We start from the raw sequence: 23,738 nt of genomic DNA, 5'->3' as shown, positions 1-23,738 counted from the left end.
AGAAAATTGGTATTGATTGTGTGAAATTTATTAAGTATAGGATGGTCAATTATTACCGCTGAAAGCTATCAACTCGAGCTATATTTATATCTAATCTAGGTATATGTATCTATAAAACACAAACGTCTTTTTTTGGCCCAGTGTTTACTGGTAGAGAATGCCTTATGGCATTAAGTCCGCCATTTGTACTTATAATTTTATGTGCAATAAAGTTTAAATAAATAAATAAAACTCTTTGTTTTCAAACATTGTGCTAAGTATAGTTAGTGGACATAATTACATACTAAATACAAAAATAATGTTGATGGAATTTTACTAGTGATCAGGGTTATACAAACTATCAATCAACTTTCGTTCCCGGGAAGAAAAATGTGTAAAATGAGACCGAGGTTAAAGTGTAAAATTTCAAACAGTTACTGTCGAAAATCAATCAGAAATATTTAATCAAAATGATAAAATGTTTGTCTTAATTTGAACACCGCATTGTGAATATTTAGAATACGCATTCAACCCACATTTCCGCAAAACTACCCGACCAAACTTACCGCGTTGCTTTGTCAAAAACTTTCTTAACCCGCTGCAACAATGAAAGTCCTCGCTTCTAGTAGGTATCAAACTTTAATTATGGCAGGGTTTGTAAACACAGTGCCGGCGTGTCCCATAGTTTCTGAAGCCACAATTAACAATGCAAATGTTACCCGCCTCGCGAAAGCTGTTCTGAATTTCATACTGCGAATACATATGGAAATTGAGTTTTAGAGCAAGAAAAACGTCATAGAATAGGATTTGAACTGGCAACTCGTTAAGATTTTGCGGCGCTCAGAGCTCAAGTTATCTCGGCGCCGCGTGCAAGCAGCTGGCGACGCACAGCCTTTCCACTTGATACCTACTTTACGTGAAGATCTGAGCCTTAAGTAAAAAATAATCAGCGATTTCATTAAGCACATTTCTCTTACTTTAAATTTAGCCTGTATTGCAGGAAATACCCAAAAACTATACTTAAATTAAAATCATAAGATTGACGTTGCTATAGTTTGGCCCAGAACTGGACATTTCTAACATAGACAGGGAGAAATATAATGTCGCACCCAAAAGAAAAGGAAGAGTTTTCTTTGTTGATCCTGACTGAAAAGTTGTTTTTGCCAGACTTTATAATAATTACATTATTATAAATTATTAAAACCTTAGACCAATTATGTCTTTCAATGCTTAGGTGTCCAATGTTACTTTTTATCTTTTTCAAAAGTTAATTAATAAAATCCCCATCCTGAAATGCAGTGCCTCTGAAGCCCTGTTACACTTTCAGTATTCGACGAAATTTAATAATACTTATTCATAAATATCTCGCAATGTGTACGTCCATATATGTGCTTCTCTAAATCTGCGCCTGTTTCAAATGTTTTAATAACAGACTTGCTAAACTCAGGAAATAACAGTATATTTTGACTTAAGCAGCTGTATCTTGTCTGCAGCTGAAGCAGCCGTAGTCTCATTTACGCGGAGTTTGGGAGTTCGTTAGTATTTTGTCTTGGCTGCTTTAATTTATGGATGTATTATAAAGTTCGCCAGCGTCTTGCCTATACGTTACGTAAAAGGCTTCAAAAACTGTATACGCCTACCGTATATATAGAATTTCGAGACGAGCGATATTAGGGTACGTATAAAGTTTTACCCTTATTAGTCTTCAGAAAGTAATTAGGCACGATTTCTTTGTTGGTGCTATATTGAGTTAGAGCTCATTATGTTATCATAATTATTTACTGGCTGAGTACTTAGTTTTAGGCAGTCGACTCTAATTCGTAATTTTTTGCGAAACCAGCAAATGTCATTCCAATCAAATATAGTGGTTTTTTTTAAAAGTTTAACGAGAAGAATCTATTTTTTTCCTTTAAATAAAAGGTACCTAAGTTCAGTCAAAAAGTTTGGAGTGTTACATCAACCAGGATAAAATTCTCCGCAAGCGAAGTTTGAACTATTGCTTGTATCAGAATACATAAAATTACATTTTTATGCATCATAAATTTAATTCAAAGTAAAACATATTATTTGCAATAACATTCGCATCAATACTATGCAATAAAAGAAATATTATTTCCTACCTCGCAAACATTTACCGTTAAAAAAGTATATCGTGTTCGATATTGTGGTAAAATATGATGTATAAATGGCTGTTGTTTATACTTTTACTTAGTTTTTCTTGTACAAATGGAAAAATATCTTATAATACATTACGATCGGCGGTATTTAGTAGAGCAACCGTACATACACCAGAAGGTCAGTGTTATTTATGTTCCATGCTATTACCTGCGTCTTAGAGAGCCCTTCTGCTATTATAAACGTAAATTACCATCTTGGTTCGCCCATCCGCCACCGCAAATGTAACCGAGGTGTATTTTTTTCCTTTAAAATTATAAAAACTCAATGTTTTAGTTATCAACAAAATATGTCTCCTGATACCGGACGAAGGGCCGTGTCGCGCCGAAATACAGATGTACTACTTCACGCCGGAGACAATGAACTGCAGTACTTTCCGCTGGGGGGGCTGCCAGGGCAATGGCAACCGGTTTGACACCCTCGGCCAATGTTTGACTACCTGCTTAAGCCAGCCTGGGCAACAGAGTAAGTAAAAGTTAATTTGGCGAACCTAGCCAAACACGGCGTTTCTTTTTCCTGTATACCGACATACGAGATTTTAGCGAATATCGTAGTGACTCATGTCTCGAACCCAAGACTTTCCCGCATCGACGCTGTGTGAACCATTTTGAAAGTTGCCATACAAATTTTGCTATCACTCCGATATTCGATAACATCTCGTATTCGATATACGGGAAAAACTAACTCCGTGTGAACCTAGCCTATTTGTTATAAAAAAGGAGAAAACTTGTTGCTTCTTCTCGTGCCACGGGTGTAGCGATTGGTTTTAAAAGTGGAATCTTAACCATTCCGAGGGTTTTCAGGCACGAGCGTTAAAATAATGTTGCTACCGAGTAAAACTTAAAATTATTTACCACACTGACGCGAGTAAAATACTAACTGTAAAACATATGATACATTAATTTGTAATCAAATTCAAATTAACGTTAAATGAAGGCAAATAAATTATCATTCAAGATCATCACTTAGGAGTCAATTCTACCAGCCAACCTGAGGAAACAACTCAAAATTGGCATCAGATTACTTTGCCACTTTTATAGATAAAATGAAACTTTCTCATCAGTTTTTGAAGTAAAAAGAGAGCCTTTACGAGCTGATATGGTGAAAATATATTATTTCTTACCGACTAACGTCTAAAGTCTTCAGCTTAACCCTGACGGTGACAGCAATAATTTCTCGATTAGTTAAAGGTTTCTGTAAAGCTAAATGTTTTTGGAGGCTTAACGGATTTAGACTGATGTTGTCGTGCTAGCTGAGATCTATTGTTAATGTCACGACCTCCTGACATAGTCCGTATTAGCAGAGACAATGCCAATGAAGCTGAAGGCTCTGGGTTCGAATACCAGTAAGATTTACAGAGTTGTGTGTTTGCCACGAATATTTGTCCGTTAAATGTGTTTTTATTATACAGCGTGCATTTTCGATACGACCGCAAAATCAAATACGGTCGTTAGTTTAGGCTTTAGTTAACACACATTCATAGGTTTTGTACAAAATGGACGCCTTTTATTTTTCCATATAAAATAATTCAGCAAGCAATGTATCACTTACTTTGTTTTAATTCAAAACGACGCATTTGATGACGAGACACCAGAACCGTACTGTCACAAGTGGCCATGAATACCATGATGTATGAAATACATTACATTGATGTTCGAAATATTTTCAAAAAATAATTATGCACTGGTACTTAAAAATAAATTTAAAAAAAATCTTTGAAACCTACGTCTAGTATAAGTTTGCGGTTATATTAAAAATACATACTGTGTACCTACCTACAACGAATGTAACTCCGTAACTTGCGCAACGCCGTTTGGGCAACTTGAAAAAGAAACACAGCATGAAATAAATAGGCGAGTTTCCGACCTAAAAATATATTACTATATTAATATATTATTGTTGGTTGTTCTAGAGGGCCGCCCAACCTACTGTAGCCTGAGCTTTGACTACGGCTTCTGTTTTGGTGCAGACAAGAGATGGTATTATGACGAAAAATGGCGCGTCTGTAGAGAAACCATTTACTCCGGCTGTGGCGGAAACAAGAACAACTTCTACAGCCAAGAAGGAGTGAGTAATATTATCAATTATACATTGGCACTCAGCTGTTAAGATGGTCGGAGTTGAAATAGTATTTCCGCAGTTAAACATAATACCAATACGATATAGATAGATAGATAAAAACTTTATTCGTTTCCACAACATACATGGTAGGTAGGTATAGACAAAAAGAAGACATACAGCTTAAAACTATACTTAATTACTAGCTTACAATTCTTGAAATAATAGAAATACAAAACCATGTGTCGTGGCAGAGAAAATAGTGCTACATATAATTATTTGTCAGTCACACGTAGGTTTACAAAAGAGACTTTAGTTTAAAAGTATTGCTTCGTCTTTTATGTCTTATATCAATGGCAATTAGTTAATTATTTCCTCGTCATCCATATACAGGACTTAAACTCTTGGGGCGGTTTTACGTAATGCTGTATTTATGTTGATATATGAACATTTATATGTGTCCTCATAAAAGCGTCCTTCTTCATTTGTGTCAAAGTATGCAGTAAAAGGTCCCACACTGTCGATTCTAGTTTCTGAGTTACGGGCAGTTTAGTGAAAACTGGAAAAACTCACCGAAATTTGATTTTTGACAAACACTGATACAACATAAGACTGTGACTTTAATCGCAACGCTTAAGTCACCAATTTGAGCACCTCATAGTTTAGAGTCTAGAGTCCCACTTTGTTGATACCTTAATAAAACGACGTTAACTATATTCAGCCAAGTTAATATTAGCTCAAATAAATTCTAATCGGTTGATAAGCCAGCCGTCATTGACAAATCGATCGATTACTCATCTATAAGTGACCGTTCTTTCGTTTCGGGTTAGTTATCGACTTTATAATATATGTTTAATAGAATAGTAACTTTGTTACCAATCGATCATCGAGCATTCATCAACAGACTGAACATCGATTGAAAGAGCGACAATTGTTTGATCGATATTTAGGTACAATACATAAACAAAATCGATAAAATTTAAGCAAAGAGATTTTAACCTAAATCTATTTACTTCGATCACAACAGCAGCTGCAGATAATTAATTGATTTTTGTTCGTCGATAGCTATCGACCTTCCGAATAATGTTTGATTATTGTATAGGTAATTAACCGATCAAATCAATCATCTCTCAACTATTACCGACGATCGATAGTTGTTGATTGTTGTTTTTCATTTAAACTATTCTTTGCTCAGCGGCATCTTTCAAAAATATTGAATGGAGTTGGTCCATAAAATATATTTGTATTTTTAAAATTGAAACGGAACTTAATGATGTGCTCTTACATGTACTATTTGGTCTTACGTTTCGAATAAACGTAGGTGCACGCGGTTAAATCCCGTTTTAGCTTTAAAATTATGAGTGAATATCGTGTAAGTTTAAATCAACTCACCTATTTGTATTTTCATTGCATCTATAGATTTACGTAAATTTATATCTTTACAGCTACACTTTGTAAGCAGAATTTTAGGGTTCCGTAGTCAACTAGGAACCCTTATAGTTTCGCCATGTCCGTTTGTCTGTCTGTCTGAGGCTATGCTCAGTGGTAAGCGCTAAAAAGCTGCAATTTGGCATGGATACAGTCGTACAATAAAATTTAAAAACTATTTTTTTAGGGTACCTCCCCTACACATAATGTGGGTGTATTTGTTTTTTTGCTTTAGCCCTACAGTGTGGGGTATTGTTGGTTAATAGTACGGGGCTGGATTGTCCAGAACTGTTAAGTAAAATTAAAATAACTGTTCCTGCTAAGCTACCTCGTCCTGGTTTGTATAAGCTGTTTAGAATTCCATTTGGGAAAACAAATTTAGGTCGTAACTCTGCCCTTTTAAGAATGGCAAAATTATACAATCATATCCCTGGCTCTGCGGGAGTTGACATATTCAACGATAGACCAGAACAGTTTAAAAGAAAGGTGATGAAATATGTTGGCTCACTGGATATCACAAAGTAATTCGCCACAGATTCACAGATGCCTTAAAAATACTTAATAAAATATATAAGTATAGTTAATCATTGTTATCAACTATTTACCATCATTCTAGTTGTAGCATTAGTTAACGTAATGTACTGGTACTAATTAATTTAACCGAAAGATTACTGCATGTTCACTGGTAGAAGACACTTATTTAGGATGTGGTTACCTATAATTAGATAAGCATCAGTCCTAATTGTCATATAGATTTAAGAGCATGTAAGATGTATTATCTGTAGGTAATCCTAAATAAAAAAATAAAAAAACAGCTTCATTGGCTGTATGAGTAATGCCGTTGACTATAGGCAGTTTTAGAACGGAAGAGTAAAATATTAAAAAGTAAGAGGCAAACCCGCTTATTTTATATTCATATTCATATTCGTTTATTGCACTCATGTACAATTCATTATGTCTAGGACTTATTGCTGTACATTACTTTTTCATGCTTTAATGAACAAAATCATTTTAAAATTACTGCAGTTTGTTAAAATATGTGTTTTTTTTCATCTATATAACAATCTATCCTTCCTTCTAGACATGTCTAAAGCATACGACCGCGTACAATGTAACCTACTATTAGATAAATTATACGACATAGGAGTGAGAGGAATAACACATAAATGGTTTGCTTCCTACCTAACAAATCGTAAGCAATACGTTGAAGTCCAATACCACGATCATAACACGGGCTTAATAACAAATGTTAAATCAGACGAGCAAACCATCAACCACTCTATACCACAGGGAAGTGTAATTAGCTGTTTGTTATTTATAATTTACATAAACGAACTCCCTAAAGTCATAGACAAATCATGCGTGTTGTTTGCGGATGACGTTTCAATCCTGACATCATGTTCAAATAATGACACTCTGGACACTGACCTTAATGACACAATGAATAAAGTAGTAGTAAGTTGGCTCAATGACCACAATCTGGAATTAAATCTAAACAAAACAAAAATCATGCAATTTAAACCAGCACAAAAGCGCGCTTTAGAAATTGATTATTCGTTTAACGTTTATAAACTGGACTGTGTAGATACCTTCACCCTACTAGGCTTTGATATTGACACAGGCATAAACTGGAAAGCACATGTTCAGAAAATTAAGGATAAAATGCTCAAATTCATCTATGCCCTGCGAGAATTAAAAAAATCGACTAGTCTACACTCGGCAAAAATAGCCTATTATGCATATGCCTATTCTTGGCTCAAGTACGGTATCATCCTTTGGGGAAATAGCACAGACGTAAATGATTTAATTTTGCTTCAGAAGAAGTGCATACGCATCCTCGCAAATATATGGAGTCCAGAAAGCTGTAGACCACATTTCATTAAGTATGAAATTCTAACCCTAACCTCTATGTATATTTTCGAAATTTGTAAGTTCGTAAGAAAACATTCGGACCTATTTACAAAATTAGTAGACCAGCCCCGACGCTTCGAAACAAGGTTTAAACATAATTAGCTTTGCCTTCAACCTCTAAACTCAAACTCCATAGTACAAGTCCAAACGTCATGGCAGTTAAAATATATAACCACCTTAAAAATGATATCAAGGCTCAAAAAAATTACAAACAATTTAATAAAATGTTGAAAGACTTTCTGATAAATAAATGTTACTACAACTTACAGGACTTTTTTGATGATGATGTTACAGACACCTTCTAAGCAATTATAATTAACTATACTTAATGAAAACAATGACATTTATTTACAAACTTACCTAAATTTATAACCAAAACTAAATCTGTATTATGAATATTGTACATTAATTAATTAATTTTGACATTTATTTGTGATCTCATGTGTAATATAAGAATTGCTTCATTGCTAATAATAATATAATATGTTATGAGTTATGAATAATAAGATATTATATGCTGTGCCCTTGCAGGGTCCATGTGAGACATTGTATATCATGTATAACATCTATACTGTACGATGGTTGCAATAAAGAATGATTATGATTATGATTATGATCTAAATGTTTTTCACTATGGGATATTTATCTTTACACACAAAGTCTCCGATTGTAAGTAAGTTCAAAGAAAAAAATCATGGCCATGCGTATTACTTTAATTAGGAACTGATTATGCAAATTTGCCTATTTATTTAACTCATTTCACCCCTTGGTTAACAATCTATACTTATTGTGACGGAAGGGTAACTACGGAACCCTACACTGAGCATGGTCCAATATGCTTTAAGCCGGTTTTTATATCTGTATTCAATTTTAAGTGCTTGGACCATGTAACCGTCAAAGTTGGACCCTATCTATGTTTCAAGTCGGATAAACGTTCAGTTTTGATACTGTAACAAAAGAACAAATCAACGATAAAAGTCAGTATTTATTGATGATAATAAAGCTTTACTTCATGCGTAAATAGAGAATCATGTACCAAACACGTACATTTAACGACTGATGATGACTTACTAAAGTTTAATATATCGAGTCTCCCTGAGATTTAGTAAAATAATGACTATCTTTACACAAAAATAATTAATATTTGCTTGTTTTTACTCGTGGTAAGCGTGCTTGAAAAGTAATTGTATGTTAACACATGCACTTTGTGTTTTAAGGGTTCCGTACCTCAAAGAAGAGATCTCTTGATTACTTTTTATTTATTTAACAAAAATCATTTTATAATTTAATTTAATCCCCTTTGCGGATTTTTACTATTCTTGAAATTTCTATAAGATTATACTACAGACACCTTCTTTTAAATAAAACAAAAATTGTTGAAATCGGTTCACATGATAGATAATAATTCTTATAATTATAATTTTTATCCCTGAAAAACCAACATACATGCAGATCGCGCAAATTAGTTATATTTGCACATAGATAGCGCTGTACACTATTATGCTTAGTATACTTCTGGTCAAAAGTATTTCTGATTATAGTTACATGAGAAAATTGAAACTTTGTACGGAACCCTAGGTGCGCGAGGTAAACGAACTCGCACTTGACCGGTTTTGTTTTACTAAGACTACCGTGACATTCCAACTGTTAAGGTTGATTTGCTTTGTTTAGAATCCTGAAAATATGCAGATTAGTTTGACATCAACCACTCCATAATTCTAACCACTGTACTTATAATTTTTGCCTTCCCAAACTTTAACCACCGTTTTCTTCGTTGTTGTTTATTCACTCGTGCAACGTGTAACTTTAAAGATTGAAAAAAAAAACTATAACATAAAGATACTCCATTTGATAGCTTATATTTTTATATTTCTATAAAGTCATATCGATAAAGTGGGACCTTCGCCTAAAAAAAATACAAATGAATCTCTTAAAATATGATTTACAGGTCAAAAAAGGTACTATTTAATATCCATGTGTGTGCGAAATTTTACCCAAATATGTAAACGCTTTTTGCATGATTGAGTAATAAACAACCAACTATACAACTTTTCCATTTATAATAGTTATATATAAGATTAATTTGTACATACAATCAACCAATTGAAGCCCATTGATGCCGCAGATTTTCTTACAGTGCGAATCAATCTGCCGGTTTGGTAATGGTCCACCAGCACAAGAAGAAGGAAATGATGGCAAATTAAAGAAGGTATTGATTATAAACCCGTTCGATCGAACCACTGCACGAAGCAAAGATCAACTTGGCTAACTACTTAATATTTGCTTATTACTAGCAGCTTTATAGTATGTAGGGTATTCTCAATAATCTCTTAAGATGCAGTACACTTATCAGTGCTAATTTAAATAAAGTAATTATTTACTGCGTACCGATAAAAAAAATACATCATGAAGTTATCCGACGGTAAAATTTCTAAATGTCGTCGTAACTAATATACCTTACTAAAGAGCAATAACGAACTCGTAGGTCACTTTAATTTTAATTTCCAAGTAAAGTCATTCATCTTATTTGCTATTGTGTGTATGAAATACCTGTGTTATATTTTAATATGTTTATAAAATATTTGTTTTCTTATTCAAATGGTGAATGAGAACATTGCATCTATTTAAAATAAAAGAATGGATAACAGAAACAAAATTGTGTTTTAATTTAATAAAAACTGCTAGTACAATTAATATTATTTCAGTCATACATACCATACAAATTGTCTTTTCTATGTTCACATTACTATACTAAATTAACAGTGCCGGTTTAATGTTTAATCATCATCATCATCGCTGCGGTACCACGGTAACCAAAGAAAAAATATGACCCTCCTTACAACATTCGGCAACAGGTAAATAAAAAAGGTTCATAAAAATTCAAGGGTAGCAAATAACAAACGAGACACAGTCGAGCTTTATTAAAACGGGCCCGAGAATTTTAAGACCTAGTAGTTACGTACCGTTGCACACAATACTCGTATTTTTTCGAAGACAGCAGCACACACCTAAAATTATGAGATTAAATCAATTTTGTTCGTAGATTTATCTGGTAACAAAGGGTGTAGCAGGATAGCCTAGGACAAATTGCCCCCAGCGATTTTGGGCCGAAACTGTAATCAAACGATGCCTTTTGGGGAGGTTATACTCTGCACAAAGTTTCATCCCTCTGTTACCCCCTGGGGGTGAAAAACACCCGATTAACCCCAAAACTGTTTTAATTATTTTTTCCTAAACTATGAAAGTGACGAATTTCAAATTTTGTACAAATATTAGACTAACCTAACCATTGAAATACTTGTAAAAAAAAAACAAAAATAAAAAAAGAATCATCCTGTATATCAAGTTTGGCTCATGGTACACACACCATTTTTTTTTTCAAAAATTAAGCAATTTATATTCTACATTATACAACAGTTTCATGGACCTACTCCAGAAAAAGGCATCGTTTGATTACAGTTTCGGCCCAAAATCGCTGGGGGCAATTTTTCCTAGGCTATCCTGCTACACCCTTTCTACTCTATCTATAAACTCAATCTACTTTGGACCAAAAGCCATCCAAAAACTTCGCAAGTACACTATGAAGTCTCTTTGTCACTTATAAATATGATTTTAATGTAAACTTTTTGATTAAACTAAGTTTTTGCGAATATATACCTACACAATACTGAACTCTATATTCTGTTGTAAAATAATTGCACAACTTTTTAAATACTTATAAACTTTTGAAATTCCATAGACAAGAGGCAATTAGCCATTCTCAATTTCAAACAAGTACGGCTGCGTTCAAGAAGACCTTATTAATGTCAAAATAAAAATTATATTATTAAATATTGTTTTTACGTTTTCTGTTAATATGAATATGATTAAAATATGCCGAGTACACATTTAATCTTTTCTGTTTTTAAAGAAATGTCATTAAAAAGGTGATTAGTTTTGAAAACAAAATCTAACCTTTTAGAAAATATTGCCTAGAATTTGGGTCTTATAAAAAACAGTGTACTATATTCATAAGATGACTGCTAGGTAGTTTGATCTTGTACACAAAATGTATTCAGCGCTGCCACTCAAATGAAGTTGAATCACAGTCAAGTCTGTGTCAGTCATTTAATTCACAGATAGTGCTAGAGTGAAATTTAGACTATTAAGAAATCGATAGTGCGAAAACGGAATTTAGGTAACTTTTTAATGGCATCTCGTAGTATTATACTTTTGAATAGGCCAAATTTTGAAAAGTGACGTTATTAATAATATCAACAAATATCTTATGTATATATCACTTATCTTAGTTCATTACAGTTATCATATCGAGTTTAAATAATCCCTATGTCCACCAATGTCCACTTAACCATCACCAATCATTCTTTATATATTTAGATTAGACCACCACAGTTCTTCATATTGTTGCCGTGATTATAACGATAATGCCATTTTTGCTACTGCTTGAAGATTGTCCGATAGTAATGCAGTTCTGAAATAAAAATAACTTATTATTTAATTGTTTTTTGCATAAATAAATACTTTTAGATATATTTTAAAATATATTTTTTCAACTACTTACAGAATGGATATGAATGTAATAAATTCATCCAGAATGTTCACTAGCGTAAGAACTAACTATTACTTAACAATACAGTTTGAATTGCCATTGCCATTAAAATTATTGACGACCGTGCATCTTCTAAAAATTACATACCGTCGGGGATAGTGCAATACCGCGCAACTAACAAAGTCGTAAGAGTTCGAAATTCAAACAATGTACAAGGTAATTGGACCTTGCTGCATTTGTTAGTTACGCGGTATTGCACTTTGCCCGACGATACTTGTAATGTAATTGTAGGTAATCCTTGTCTAAAGATGCAAAATACTTGTTGATGAGTTTTTCCATCCTAATCTTCATCAATCAGTTCCATTTCACCAAATAGCACAGTTTAAATGCAAATGCTTGATTTCTAGATGAAAATATAAAATTCCTAAATTATAAATTTAAATTTAAAAAAATTGGTCCAAAAATGACGGAATAATGTGGTGAAAAGGAAAGAAAACACATGTATACCACCGAATAGAGAACCTCCTTCTTAATAAGGAGTGACATGCTTCGTGTCTGTATTTCAACCAAAAAATTTGTTTGGTACAACTAGCAAAGGGTACAGCATCAATAGTCTAGCGGATGAAACAACGCGTCAAAATTATTTGCAACCCTGGATAACTTTTCCAAATAAAGACAAATCTCTAGAATTTGCATTCAAAAATATCTGTAACAGTCTAATTGCTCTACATAGTGAAATATCTCTCTTTGATAAGCTGTTTGAGAATGATACTTTTGACGCGTAGTCCGATCTGCCATTTTTGATGTGCCAAGTGCTCTGGGTCTCGTGGACTGAACGCCACACAAATGCAACTATTCTCGATGAACTTAACATTAAAACGAGGCTCTTCACTGTTTGCATCCAAATAGTATTTGGTTTCTTCGGCCATCTGAGCAGGGCAGGGCCAGATAGTCTGGACAAGCTCATAATCACTGGTCGCATGGCAAGGAAGCGTAGGGATGGATGTATGGCCATGCGTTGGGCGCACAGAATAACGTCAGAGACAAAAACCACATTAAATACACACTGGACCCAAGATAGAGCGGCTTGGAGAGCACTAATGAAGAGCATCCACAGTGGTCACGTTTCTCGACCTCATCCTCATGGATACGACAAGGAAGAAGAAGAGAGATGTACCAAGTGGTACATATGTACTTTTATTTAGTTTTTAGGGTTCCGTACCAAAAAGGTACAAAAGGAACCCTTATGGTGCGACTCTGTCCGTCCGTCTGTCCGTCCGTCCGTTTGTCACAACGCTAAATATCTCGAGAACCACTTAAGCTATCGATTTGAAATTTGGAATAGTTATGAATAACGCTAACTCAGATACATTATTTTTAAATTTTTATTAACTATGGAAAGTGCCCAATATGAAGAGGGGGCAAAATTTGAAAGTCTAGTGACTAGATCGAGTGGGGTATCATTTGAAAGAGCTCAAATTGTACATTCCAAAACATAGTTTTCTTTTTTTTCGAAGTGAAAAAAAAAAACCATTCCCCCCTCCCTTATCACCGAAGTTTATCAAAGAAAAATTATGAAATTTTTACATAATATTAAAATTGCTATAAATTTTACAGGAAAAGTCTATCTATCTGGATAACTTTTTATTAAATTAACAAATTCAGTTTGCAGTTTAACCAAGTTTACGTGTGTTTATTCAACTTGAAATTTCTATGAGATTACATTAAATACAACTTTTTTCAAATAAAAGATCAATTTTCGAAATCGGTTTACATGATAGAGAATTATCCTCGAAAAACCAACATACGTGCAATTACATCGCGCAAATTAGACAATTTTCCGATGGATGGCGCTGTACACAATTACACTTAGAATAGGCACTTTTGATCAAGTCTTTCGCCTTTATAGTTACACGAGATAATTTAAAGTTTGTACGAAAACCTCGGTAAAACGAACTTGCACTTGACCGGTTTTTTATTGATTTATTATGAAACATACCTTCCATGGCTAACACCATCTGTGAGCTTGAACATGTAGCTGGGGACAATCTCCGGGTGCATGAACCGAGCATGGAACAGGGTTCCCTGGCAGATGCAGTACATCAGCTCTGCCAGCGGGATGTTGGCCGGCAGTATTTTTTTCTCGTAGAGAATTGTCGAGTATAGCTGTGGAACCACCGGTTATCTAACTTTATACTAGTTGAGTATTAATTAAGTGCAAAGTGAAAATAACACATGTAGATATAGCTTCTCGTATCTATGATGTATATATTATTTTAGCATTTAGCTAGTTAATTATGTTTTTAAGCGTTGGTTTGAAACACATAACATCATGAACTGCGGTGGCAGCATGGTTGCATTTTTATTGCCTGTTACTATGCCTGTCACTTTCGCACTTTCATACTTGTTAGGACGTATAAACATGGTGACAGGCGATAAAAATTCGACCATGCTCAGCCCGCTGAACATAATAAAAAGTGCTGCTTTGTCACAGTAATAAAATGCCTAGTTGAGAGAAAAATACTAGCCACTACATACATGATAGGTACAATTACGTCATTTAGGTAACTTTTAATTGGTAATTTCTATAGTACATTATTGGAGGAGCCGGAAAACCGATCAAAGATGGAGGAGTGACTCAAATAATACGAGTCTATCTTTAGCGTTTCCAGCCGAAGCATAGTGCTTTTCACGACTACTGCGAGGAAATAAGAAAACATTTGCATTACTGTAAGTACTTAAATAGAAATTAATATTTATATTGGCGTGGGGACAATTGTTGAAAGAAAGCGATGTATTTATTTTTGCCAGGAACATTTATATTTTATTCACCAGAAGAACCCATTTTTATAGCGTAGATACGTATTTCTTGTATTTTTTAGTCAAACACAATTTACAATATCCAATTCAGTAAGTATTTTCCGATCCCGCCTTTTTTACTTTAAAAGGCGTTTTTCTGTTGTTTGGTTCAAACCGAAGCTACAAAAGTAAAAACGCCTCAAGCGTGAACTGAATGGTTTTGACGTTTCTTTTTTTTTAACAAGTAATTGGTCCTATAAGAAAAGTTGCGCCAAAAAAGACCTTTTACCATCACCAATGACAGATGATGATAACAATAATTTAACATTGTAGTAGTGCTAGTTCAGGTACTACAGCTATTGCCTACTTTCCAGCATGGTTTTAGACCATCTATTGCCACATTTCCGAACAGTGGCGTGAAAATGTTATAGCTTTCCTTATTTCAAGATTTTTAGGTTTTTAATATTTACCTACATTAATATTGAATTTACGTTCTTGTATAAAAAACGATAATGTTGACCAACGATGGATTGGATAATACGAAACGGAATGTGTGGAATAAAACTATATTTTAATAACACTTACATAAAGCAACAAATATTTTCAAAAAAAAAACTAGTATTGTTTTATGGACGCAATTTTTTCAACTTCATATTTTATGGTAAGACAAGAAAGTTACCGATTAGATACAGTGAGCTGCGATGTTGCATGGAGAAATGCGGCTAATGGTACGTTGTAAGAAATTTAAAACATATCAAATACAAATAAGTCTTTCATGGAATACACGCATAATTGAAAATAGATAGATGTTTAATTTCGTAATTTTTTTCCAACATCATTTTTTTTTTCATTTGCGTTAGGTTAGCCGTAAGGTTAAGTATGTGTACTTATTGTCTTATTTTTACTCACTTTCAATGCCGCCGTGACTGATGCAGTCGCAAACCCCAAGGTTGGACTGAATAGGAACGATAATCCAGCAAGGTACCCTGCCGGCAGCGCATACAACGCCGAGTCAGCGCCTTGTTTACGGCACAGGTAGCATATTACAGCCTGTAATAAAACATTGGTAATTCATAATTATATAATATAGTTTTATGTACAGGTAATCAGCGTGAACATATACTTTATAATTCAGAAGGCACGTCCCTTCTACATAAACGAAGCAAATAGTGTAAGTTTTTGAGATATACCCTTAAGTTTCCTCAGCTGATACATAAAAGTTTTGCTAATGAAAGTAATGAATTATTGCGCAATACCTACCTTATTTCAGTAACATGTACTTAAGGCGTATCGGAAACAAAACAAGTTCAGTCGCCAACAGATATATCGGAGCGGCTGACTTGCTCAAAAATATCAGAGCGCGCACTCTAACGCCTTGAAAATAGAGGTGTGTTCAGATATTTGTGAGCACCTTGGTCGCTCCGATATATCTGAAGGCGGCTGTACCTAGTCTTTTTTTAAATAGACACTGTTTACATTTTTACATAAATATGCATACAAAGATCAGTCTGTCTTGATTGTACCTACAGATGATATTTTTACTAGGTACACAATTTTTAATCATTATTTACCATTTGACATTTGGCTCTTGCGAATTGCGTCATGATGCTAAATAAAGACTGTAGTAATTATCTTAAAAATTTAACTCAAGATAAGCAAAGTTATTCATCTAGGCAAGTTTTACTTAATTTCTTGATTGCTATAGAAATGCAAAACCTAATTATAATTATGACTAATGTCGAATAGTGCTCTAGAGCAAGCATATACCTATGTGAACTTTTTCACAAAGATTACTCATTAAATATTGTGTAATTACAAATATAATTTATTAAAGTAAATATACATGTTATAACGGTCGTGGGTTTCGCTAGAAAACGTTACCTATTAGATGCTCAAAGCAATATTAAAATACACTCCAAAAATTTGTCTTTTCAAATACGTAACTTCAACTTTAATACAATACGTAGTACATATAGTTGAATTTAGCTTAAAACAATTAAACTATAACAAATCGTACTCTGTAAATACCGATATATGAACCGAAGAATAGGCCAATTTTGAAATGCTTGCGCTGGACTGAAGCGAAGGCTCTGGCGGGAGATCGGATCTTAGGTAGGATGACCCTAGCGAGGGTAAAAGCTGATCCTATCCCGAAATACGTAGCAGCACCCTGAAAACAATAAAATCTCGCTATTAAATACTTCTTTACTATACTGCCAATATTGAACTATTATAACTTGTATTTTGCTGCATGCGTTGATGTTGGCCGACAGCAACTCATTTTGACAGATTTTTACTCGCCGACGCTCTTAGCCTGTGTGTCAACAAAACGCGATAATGCCGTCTTGCTCTTTCTTTTGTAAAAAACAATCCACTGGTAAGAAAAAGATAGTGGCGTAACGTATCATCAGTAAATAAACAAAATATTAACTAAAACCAACCAAAACTACATATTTTACATTTTATTTTCTTTTGCATTCGGACATTTTGTTAGAAAATCATAGGATATGACTTTGGTGTAGGTACCTACCTATGTACGAGTCTTCTTTGTATTTCCATAGAAAATACGTATGTAAAATTACAAAGTTGTGTAGTCATTGTTGTATTGTCACTGAAATTTCGGAGTTTTTAGGGTTCCGTAGCCCAATGGCAAAAAACGGATCCCTTATAGATTCGTCATGTCCGTCAGTCTGTCCGTTTATGTCACAGCCACTTTTTTCGGAAACTATAAGAACTACACTGTTCAAACTTGGTAAGTAGATGTATTCTATGAACCGCATTAAGATTTTCACACAAAAATAGAAAAAAAAACAATAAATTTTGAGGGTTCCCCATACTGAAACTCAAAAATTTTTATTTCATCAAACCCATACGAGTGGGGTATATAATGGATAGGTCTTCAAAAATGATATTGAGGATTCTAATATCATTTTTTTCTAAGCTGAATAGTTTGCGCGAGAGACATTTCCAAAGTGGTAAAATGTGTCCCCCCCCCCCTGAAACTTCTAAAATAATAGAATGATAAAACTAAAAAAATATATGATATACATTACCATGCAAACTTCCACCGAAAATTGGTTTGAACGAGATCTAGTAAGTAGTTTTTTTTTAATACATCATAAATGGTACGGAACCCTTCATGGGCGAGTCCGACTCGCACTTGGCCGGTTTTTTTTTAACAAGCTTTATTATTTCGGGAGACTTAATGCGTAAATGCTAGTATGTACGAGTAAGTACTTTTTCTATCTACCTATGATTGGTTTATCGTATGTATTATTGACTATTTCATGAAGCGATATACGTAGAAATATCGGACGTCGTACCTAGTTTTTAAGGTAGTACCTACTCATAAACTCGTATTTACACTAACTTAAATTTACGAACTAAATAGGATTAATGCCGTATTTATTATACTCGTATCATGAACTGGCCAATCATCCGATATGATATATTTAATTATTAATAATAAAATTATGGAATAGAATATGCATTCAATAAAACAAATGAGGCTCTTAGGTAAAACATGCTATCACTTCTACGGCGTCAAATCTATGTAAGGATCATCATCGCGACCGAAACGTCTTAAGTGCCGGCGCTGTTCATTGCGCTTACAACGTGACGAAAGAGGGGCGTTGAATCACGCGACCTAAACTTGCAAGCTCTAAGAAATTTCACGGCGCTTACGACGTTTTGGTCGCGTGGTTCCCCCCCTCCCCTACCCTAGCCTACATATTGCGATGCGACACTTTGATTGTTTGACATAACGTATCTATATGAAATAATAGGTAATAACAACAACTCGGTGACTACCAATTGAGCATAAACATGTATACATCAACTTGTTCTTATAATATAAGTAGGATAGTATAATTTATGTTGCAGTAGAATTTTTGTACTGAGCAGAAAAGTCTGCAAGCGATATTACACATTCATAATTTCAAGAAACAATTCTTACATTAAATATTAGACTGCTAAATTCATAACTCTCACGTCTTTTTCGTATATCGGAAAATACATATTCCTACCTTTAAGATATATCGCAAACACGGCCCATTGTGTGGACATGGGTTTTCATCCTCACTTGTTTTCTGTTTGACTTTTTCCGGCGTAAATAACCTGGAAAACAACAATCGGTATTACTGTATTTTAACAAATATAATGTATGAATTGATTCCCATTCTAGCGGCTAGCGGTAATAAACCAATTTGACAAGATTTACAGACATGAATTATTCAAATACATCATCATAGTTTATTGAGATTTTTAACACTCATAAAAGTATATCAATTGTATAATTGGTACCTAGTTATATATTGCATTCAACAGTACAACAATCTAAATGAAACTTGGTCGTTATCATGCCACATTGTGCCAGGTTGTGTTTAAACTTTAACTTTGAACAAACAAAACATGGAACCATAAGAGGAAACATTAGTGATTATTTTTACATACAAACGTTTTCTCTCTGGATTTTGGTCCTAGATGTTTTTTTTAATATGAATTCAATATTACCATTACCCATATCTGTACGTTTTGATAATATCAACATATTATTGTTTTTATAAGAACTGGGTTACTTCATGTAGCGCTAAAATCGGCCAAAAAATGCGCTGTAGACAGACGCCTAGTACACAAAATCAACGCGAAAAGCATAACGGTCGGACAAAGATAATTTCTTTCAAACTTTCGTTACGATTGGTTAAGTTTTAGAGGAGAAAAATGTTGAGAACAAAACCTCGATTTCCAAGATTTTTATACAGGGTTTTTCGCCTAAGCTGCAGCTGTCCTTATCGCACTAATTTTAGGAGCCGCCCCCGTCAGGGCGACGTAGATATTTATCTAAAATTCTCAAATCTGAGAAGGGGCTCTGCGGGTTTCCTCTTAAAGACTCATATGACTCATATCCTCTATGAGTAATGTGTTTCCAAGATTAGGCAAGACTATTATTTATATAATAGTTACTCCTATGAATGATAGAAGATAACACTAACGCTGGCTTATCTTAGGCAAACACTCGAAAATAAATCATAAAAATGGCCGTGGCTTTTCGAAGTAGTGTATTGTGAAGATGACTCATTGTTTAAATTTGAAATGCTTCAAAATAGAAATCAGTTATTGTACTAAAAATCCTATAATACCATCATATAGGGAAGATTTTTGCTGAAGACAAGCCTTCCGTGTATATATAATAGTTTCCATACATAGATAAGAATGTGAGTCATCCTTCTTTTGTCTCTCTCAATCATCGTATGAAATCCAGAAGAGCGCCATCTACAGTTAACTTTCGGCAGCATTCCCCATTGCTACTTATATAGTACAGTAAAAAATTTGTATACACGACCTTATTGCCTATATTATATTACTAGCAACCCACCCCGGCTTTGCGCGGGTTAAACAAAACCTTAACAAATTACATACGGATTTTTTCTAGAATCACTCTATTCATAAGTGAAACCGCATGAAAATCCGTTCAGTAGTACAAACATACATACAAAGAGAGAGACGCGGTGGGGGACTTTGTGTAGTGTGTAGTGAAGCCTTTTCATATGTTTGGCACGTTGTGTGTATCGAAATTTTTCCGTGATGGTACCATACCTCATGGAGGTATCCAAAGGAAGTTAAACATTTTAGAAGTTAAACATCTGCTAACCAAAAAAGTGGTGTCCTTTCCTCTTTATCACCTTCCAAGCGCATTAGATAGAAAAGGACCGCGCTACCAATCATAAACATGATCGTTTGTTTCGTTTTAGTCATCGATAAGTAACCAGCTCTCTCCATAGTCGTGATCCAGTATTCTAACATCTGAAAATGGAAACAATGGGCTATGAGATCTGTTTTTACGCTGACAATGATTTACTTATAATAGGACTCCCGCATGGTTCCTAACCAGGGACCGCAACCGCTTACCATTATGAGTTTTTAAGCGGGGTTTTATAACGCTGGTTTTGAGAAACTATATCATTCTGGTTAAGATTATCAACGGCTTATTGCTTAAACAACTAACCCGAACGTTGAAAAGTAATACCCAGTCAGAACTCTGTTTAGGGTTTTAGCCGTAAGCGGTTGTGAACTCAACGCAAAATATAATGATCCTTATTTTCATAGCTCCTTGATTCATTCTTATTTGGAAAACCCGAACGTCGTTCCTGTGAATTAGTCAAGTTAAGCCGAAACCCTATCCTATAGGGTTAATATGTTATTCAGAATTGCACGTAAACAATATTGGGCTAAAGTTTAATACAGATAAGACTTATTTTTGGTTTGGAGTTCTTCGAATGGTTTGCTCCCACGCCGGCCCGCAGACTAATAAGCGATTAAATTAAGTCTATAGAAACCGCTTCATAACCCTTTTAATAACCGTATCAAAACCCTAACCCCATAACATTTGATTTGTTAGGCTTAACCCAGTTAAAACGCTTACTCCATAAACAAGTTAAGTCAAACAAACCCTAACCCAAATAAATGGTTAATTTTCGAACGGCCGAAGCTCCAAAAGCGCTTAAGGTAAAGAAAGGGGTTTACGGCCCCTGTTCCCAACCCATATTTTAACATTTATATACCCATATATTTCAGGGTCTCAAGATACAAGCTCAGCCTAGTTTGGGGACCGTCAGATGGGGACATCCCAATAATGTAGACGGTTGTGTTTTTTAATTCTATTTTTGTATTTTTTTTCATTCACAATTCATTACGATTTAGGTACGATTCTTGTAACAAACCAAGCATTGCATCCCTCTTTTTCTTCCTAGAGTTTGTCCCGGCTTATTGGCACGGCTCATGGGAGCTTAAAGTCCGCTTGGCAACTAATCCCATGAATTGGAGTAGGCACTGGTTTTTTAGTTTTTACGAAAGCGACTGCCATCTGATCTTCCAACCCAGAGGGGAAACTAGGCCTTAATAGGATTAGTCCGGATTCCTCACGATGTTTTCCTTTACCGAAAAGCAACGGATAAATATCAAATGATACGTCGTACATAAGTTCCAAAAAACTCATTGGTACGAGCCGGGTTTTGAATGAAGCAAACATTGCAAAAATCCCAACTAATTAAATATCAAAAACTTACCAAACTAGTAAATAAATTGATTATCAGACCTCTTCTGCTTGGTGGTTCAACGTATATAAATATACCGTTTATTGTACTGGGTATAAGGAATAGAGAATAATAGTAGAATTTATTGCCCAAAATCCTCCTGAAATAAGAAATGCAATTTAAAAATAAAGATTTTTAAAAAGTTTCAAATATGTTTAAGTAAATGAAAGAAACGAAGGTAGAAAATATATGTAGACGAGTATATAATATGTTATTACTGTCGAAAAAAAATTACCTCAAAATGCACCCGAAAGTGCAACAGGTAGCGCAGATAGCACCCCCAAGGATCGCGGACCTGGCGTAATACTCCCCCATTTTCAGCCATTCCTCTTTTTTCTTCAGTTTTTTACCTCGCATTAGAATTTGCGCCTGAAATATTTAAGTTAACATGATTAAATACAAACAATATCGTTATTTAGTCTTTTTCATCAGAAAAAAAGTCAGGTATTCATCAATCTTTTACTTTTTTTTGTTTTTAATCCACAGCTATGTTTGATTTTATAGTAATTAAAAAATCTGTTTTATGCTTCGAATTTTTACAATTATCAAACAATTAAATGAGGCCAACGTAGAGCCATAGCTATGGTTAATATACATCAAATTATATAAAAATATTATCCATAATGTAAATATACAGAGAGGAAAATGGGGACTACGTTTGTATGGAGAAGCGGTCGTCCCCTTTCCTCTTAATATCGTGTCACGACTTGACACTTAATGGGTACCGTTATTTGGGCCTACATTGCTCCCCACTGGGCAATTGTGCTCCAGCCTCCCACAGTATCAAAACTAATCACAACCGTATTTAAGTGTCACAACTGATCGTGGTCTTCTTCATCTTTAAATCGGCATATAATATATCAACATACCTACCAAAATATAATAATTTAAAAATATAAATTTAATTTAGAGTTTTGGAGCAAATTTTGGAACAATGTAGGCATTTTACAGTATGAACCCACAACGTCTAACTAATTATACGGCCCCTGTATAATTAGTTACATTGCTCGAACGGTATTACACTAATAATATTACTCCACGAACTGTCAAGTTTTATAAGTAGCCATGGCAACACTAATAATATTAGGCTAATCCGTTCAAGAAATAGGCCCCAGGTATTAATAATATAAGTACTTACTACATAAATTAATGAGTAAAACTTGGCGCTTCCTATGAATGAATGGATGTATGTATGTGGCATAGATTTTATGCAACTCTCATGCCAGGGATGAAGTAGAACATGGCAGTCCAAATTCTGGCACGCCTGCGCGAATAACGGTTTGCTTATTTCCACCATTTTGTTCTCTTATGCTCTATATTTTCAAAGACATAATATCTGAAAATAATTTAACAAAAAAAAGTCAAATTAAACACATCTTAAAGACAAAATAATAGAAAAAATAAAAGTAATTGCTGCATTTTCGAGAATTCATCTCAGAGGGGGTTAAATATTGAAATGGAGCTGAGCTGCTTTAAAACGGAGACCTGCGTTCTCTGCATACTCGTATACGCATGTAATATTGAAAATTCCTTATCGAAGGGGGTGATGTTGACATTTTGTATCGAGAACAAATATTTAACCGTAGAAAGACATTGCTCCAGACAACTGTCACGTTTTGACAAATTAATTAATTCATTATTAAATTGAAATTCATTAATTACTAAGGCAACCACTATTTTATGCTGGAATGTGGAATTACGATAACCAATACAAAACACCACGCGGACGAGGTCGCGGGCAACAGTTA

The 23,738-nt window shown here is 34.3% G+C and overlaps 2 protein-coding genes across 6 annotated transcripts in view; one reads left to right on the top strand and one right to left on the bottom strand.

Moving 5' to 3' along the window:
- The first annotated feature begins 975 nt into the window (after positions 1 to 975).
- LOC133516661 (BPTI/Kunitz domain-containing protein-like) lies at positions 976 to 9,820 on the top strand. The gene is made up of 4 exons (XM_061849680.1): positions 976 to 2,274; positions 2,431 to 2,619; positions 4,067 to 4,221; positions 9,689 to 9,820. Exons 1-4 carry the CDS (start codon positions 2,154 to 2,156, stop codon positions 9,818 to 9,820), a joined length of 597 nt encoding a protein of 198 aa, XP_061705664.1. The 5' UTR covers positions 976 to 2,153.
- A 373-nt stretch (positions 9,821 to 10,193) lies between these two features.
- LOC133516313 (transmembrane protein 135-like) overlaps positions 10,194 to 23,738 on the bottom strand; it is a 30,994-nt gene continuing 17,449 nt past the window's right edge. For all 5 annotated transcript variants that reach the window (XM_061849188.1, XM_061849190.1, XM_061849186.1 and 2 more), the window contains 9 exons: positions 23,129 to 23,326; positions 22,226 to 22,359; positions 21,964 to 22,090; positions 20,550 to 20,701; positions 18,925 to 19,015; positions 16,917 to 17,069; positions 15,809 to 15,949; positions 14,100 to 14,266; positions 10,194 to 12,022 (listed from right to left, as the gene is read on the bottom strand). In XM_061849188.1, the coding sequence (XP_061705172.1) occupies positions 11,965 to 12,022; positions 14,100 to 14,266; positions 15,809 to 15,949; positions 16,917 to 17,069; positions 18,925 to 19,015; positions 20,550 to 20,701; positions 21,964 to 22,090; positions 22,226 to 22,359; positions 23,129 to 23,287 (1,182 nt within the window). In that variant the 5' untranslated portion in view covers positions 23,288 to 23,326 and the 3' untranslated portion in view covers positions 10,194 to 11,964. The remainder of the gene's footprint in view (positions 12,023 to 14,099; positions 14,267 to 15,808; positions 15,950 to 16,916; positions 17,070 to 18,924; positions 19,016 to 20,549; positions 20,702 to 21,963; positions 22,091 to 22,225; positions 22,360 to 23,128; positions 23,327 to 23,738) is intronic.

This window comes from Cydia pomonella, chromosome 3 (assembly GCF_033807575.1).
Source record: "Cydia pomonella isolate Wapato2018A chromosome 3, ilCydPomo1, whole genome shotgun sequence".
NCBI classification, from domain to species: Eukaryota; Metazoa; Arthropoda; class Insecta; order Lepidoptera; family Tortricidae; genus Cydia; species Cydia pomonella.
Note: the sequence above shows the minus strand (reverse complement) of the source record. Positions and strands in the feature narration are given on the sequence as shown.

Excerpts from the sequence above, each read along its gene's own strand:
- LOC133516661 (XM_061849680.1), top strand. The coding sequence starts at position 2,154 with ATGATGTATAAATGGCTGTTGTTTATACTTTTACTTAGTTTTTCTTGT. Across the intron at positions 2,620-4,066 it reads AAGCCAGCCTGGGCAACAGA|AGGGCCGCCCAACCTACTGT; the intron begins GTAAGTAAAAGT and ends TGGTTGTTCTAG. Across the intron at positions 4,222-9,688 it reads ACTTCTACAGCCAAGAAGGA|TGCGAATCAATCTGCCGGTT; the intron begins GTGAGTAATATT and ends ATTTTCTTACAG.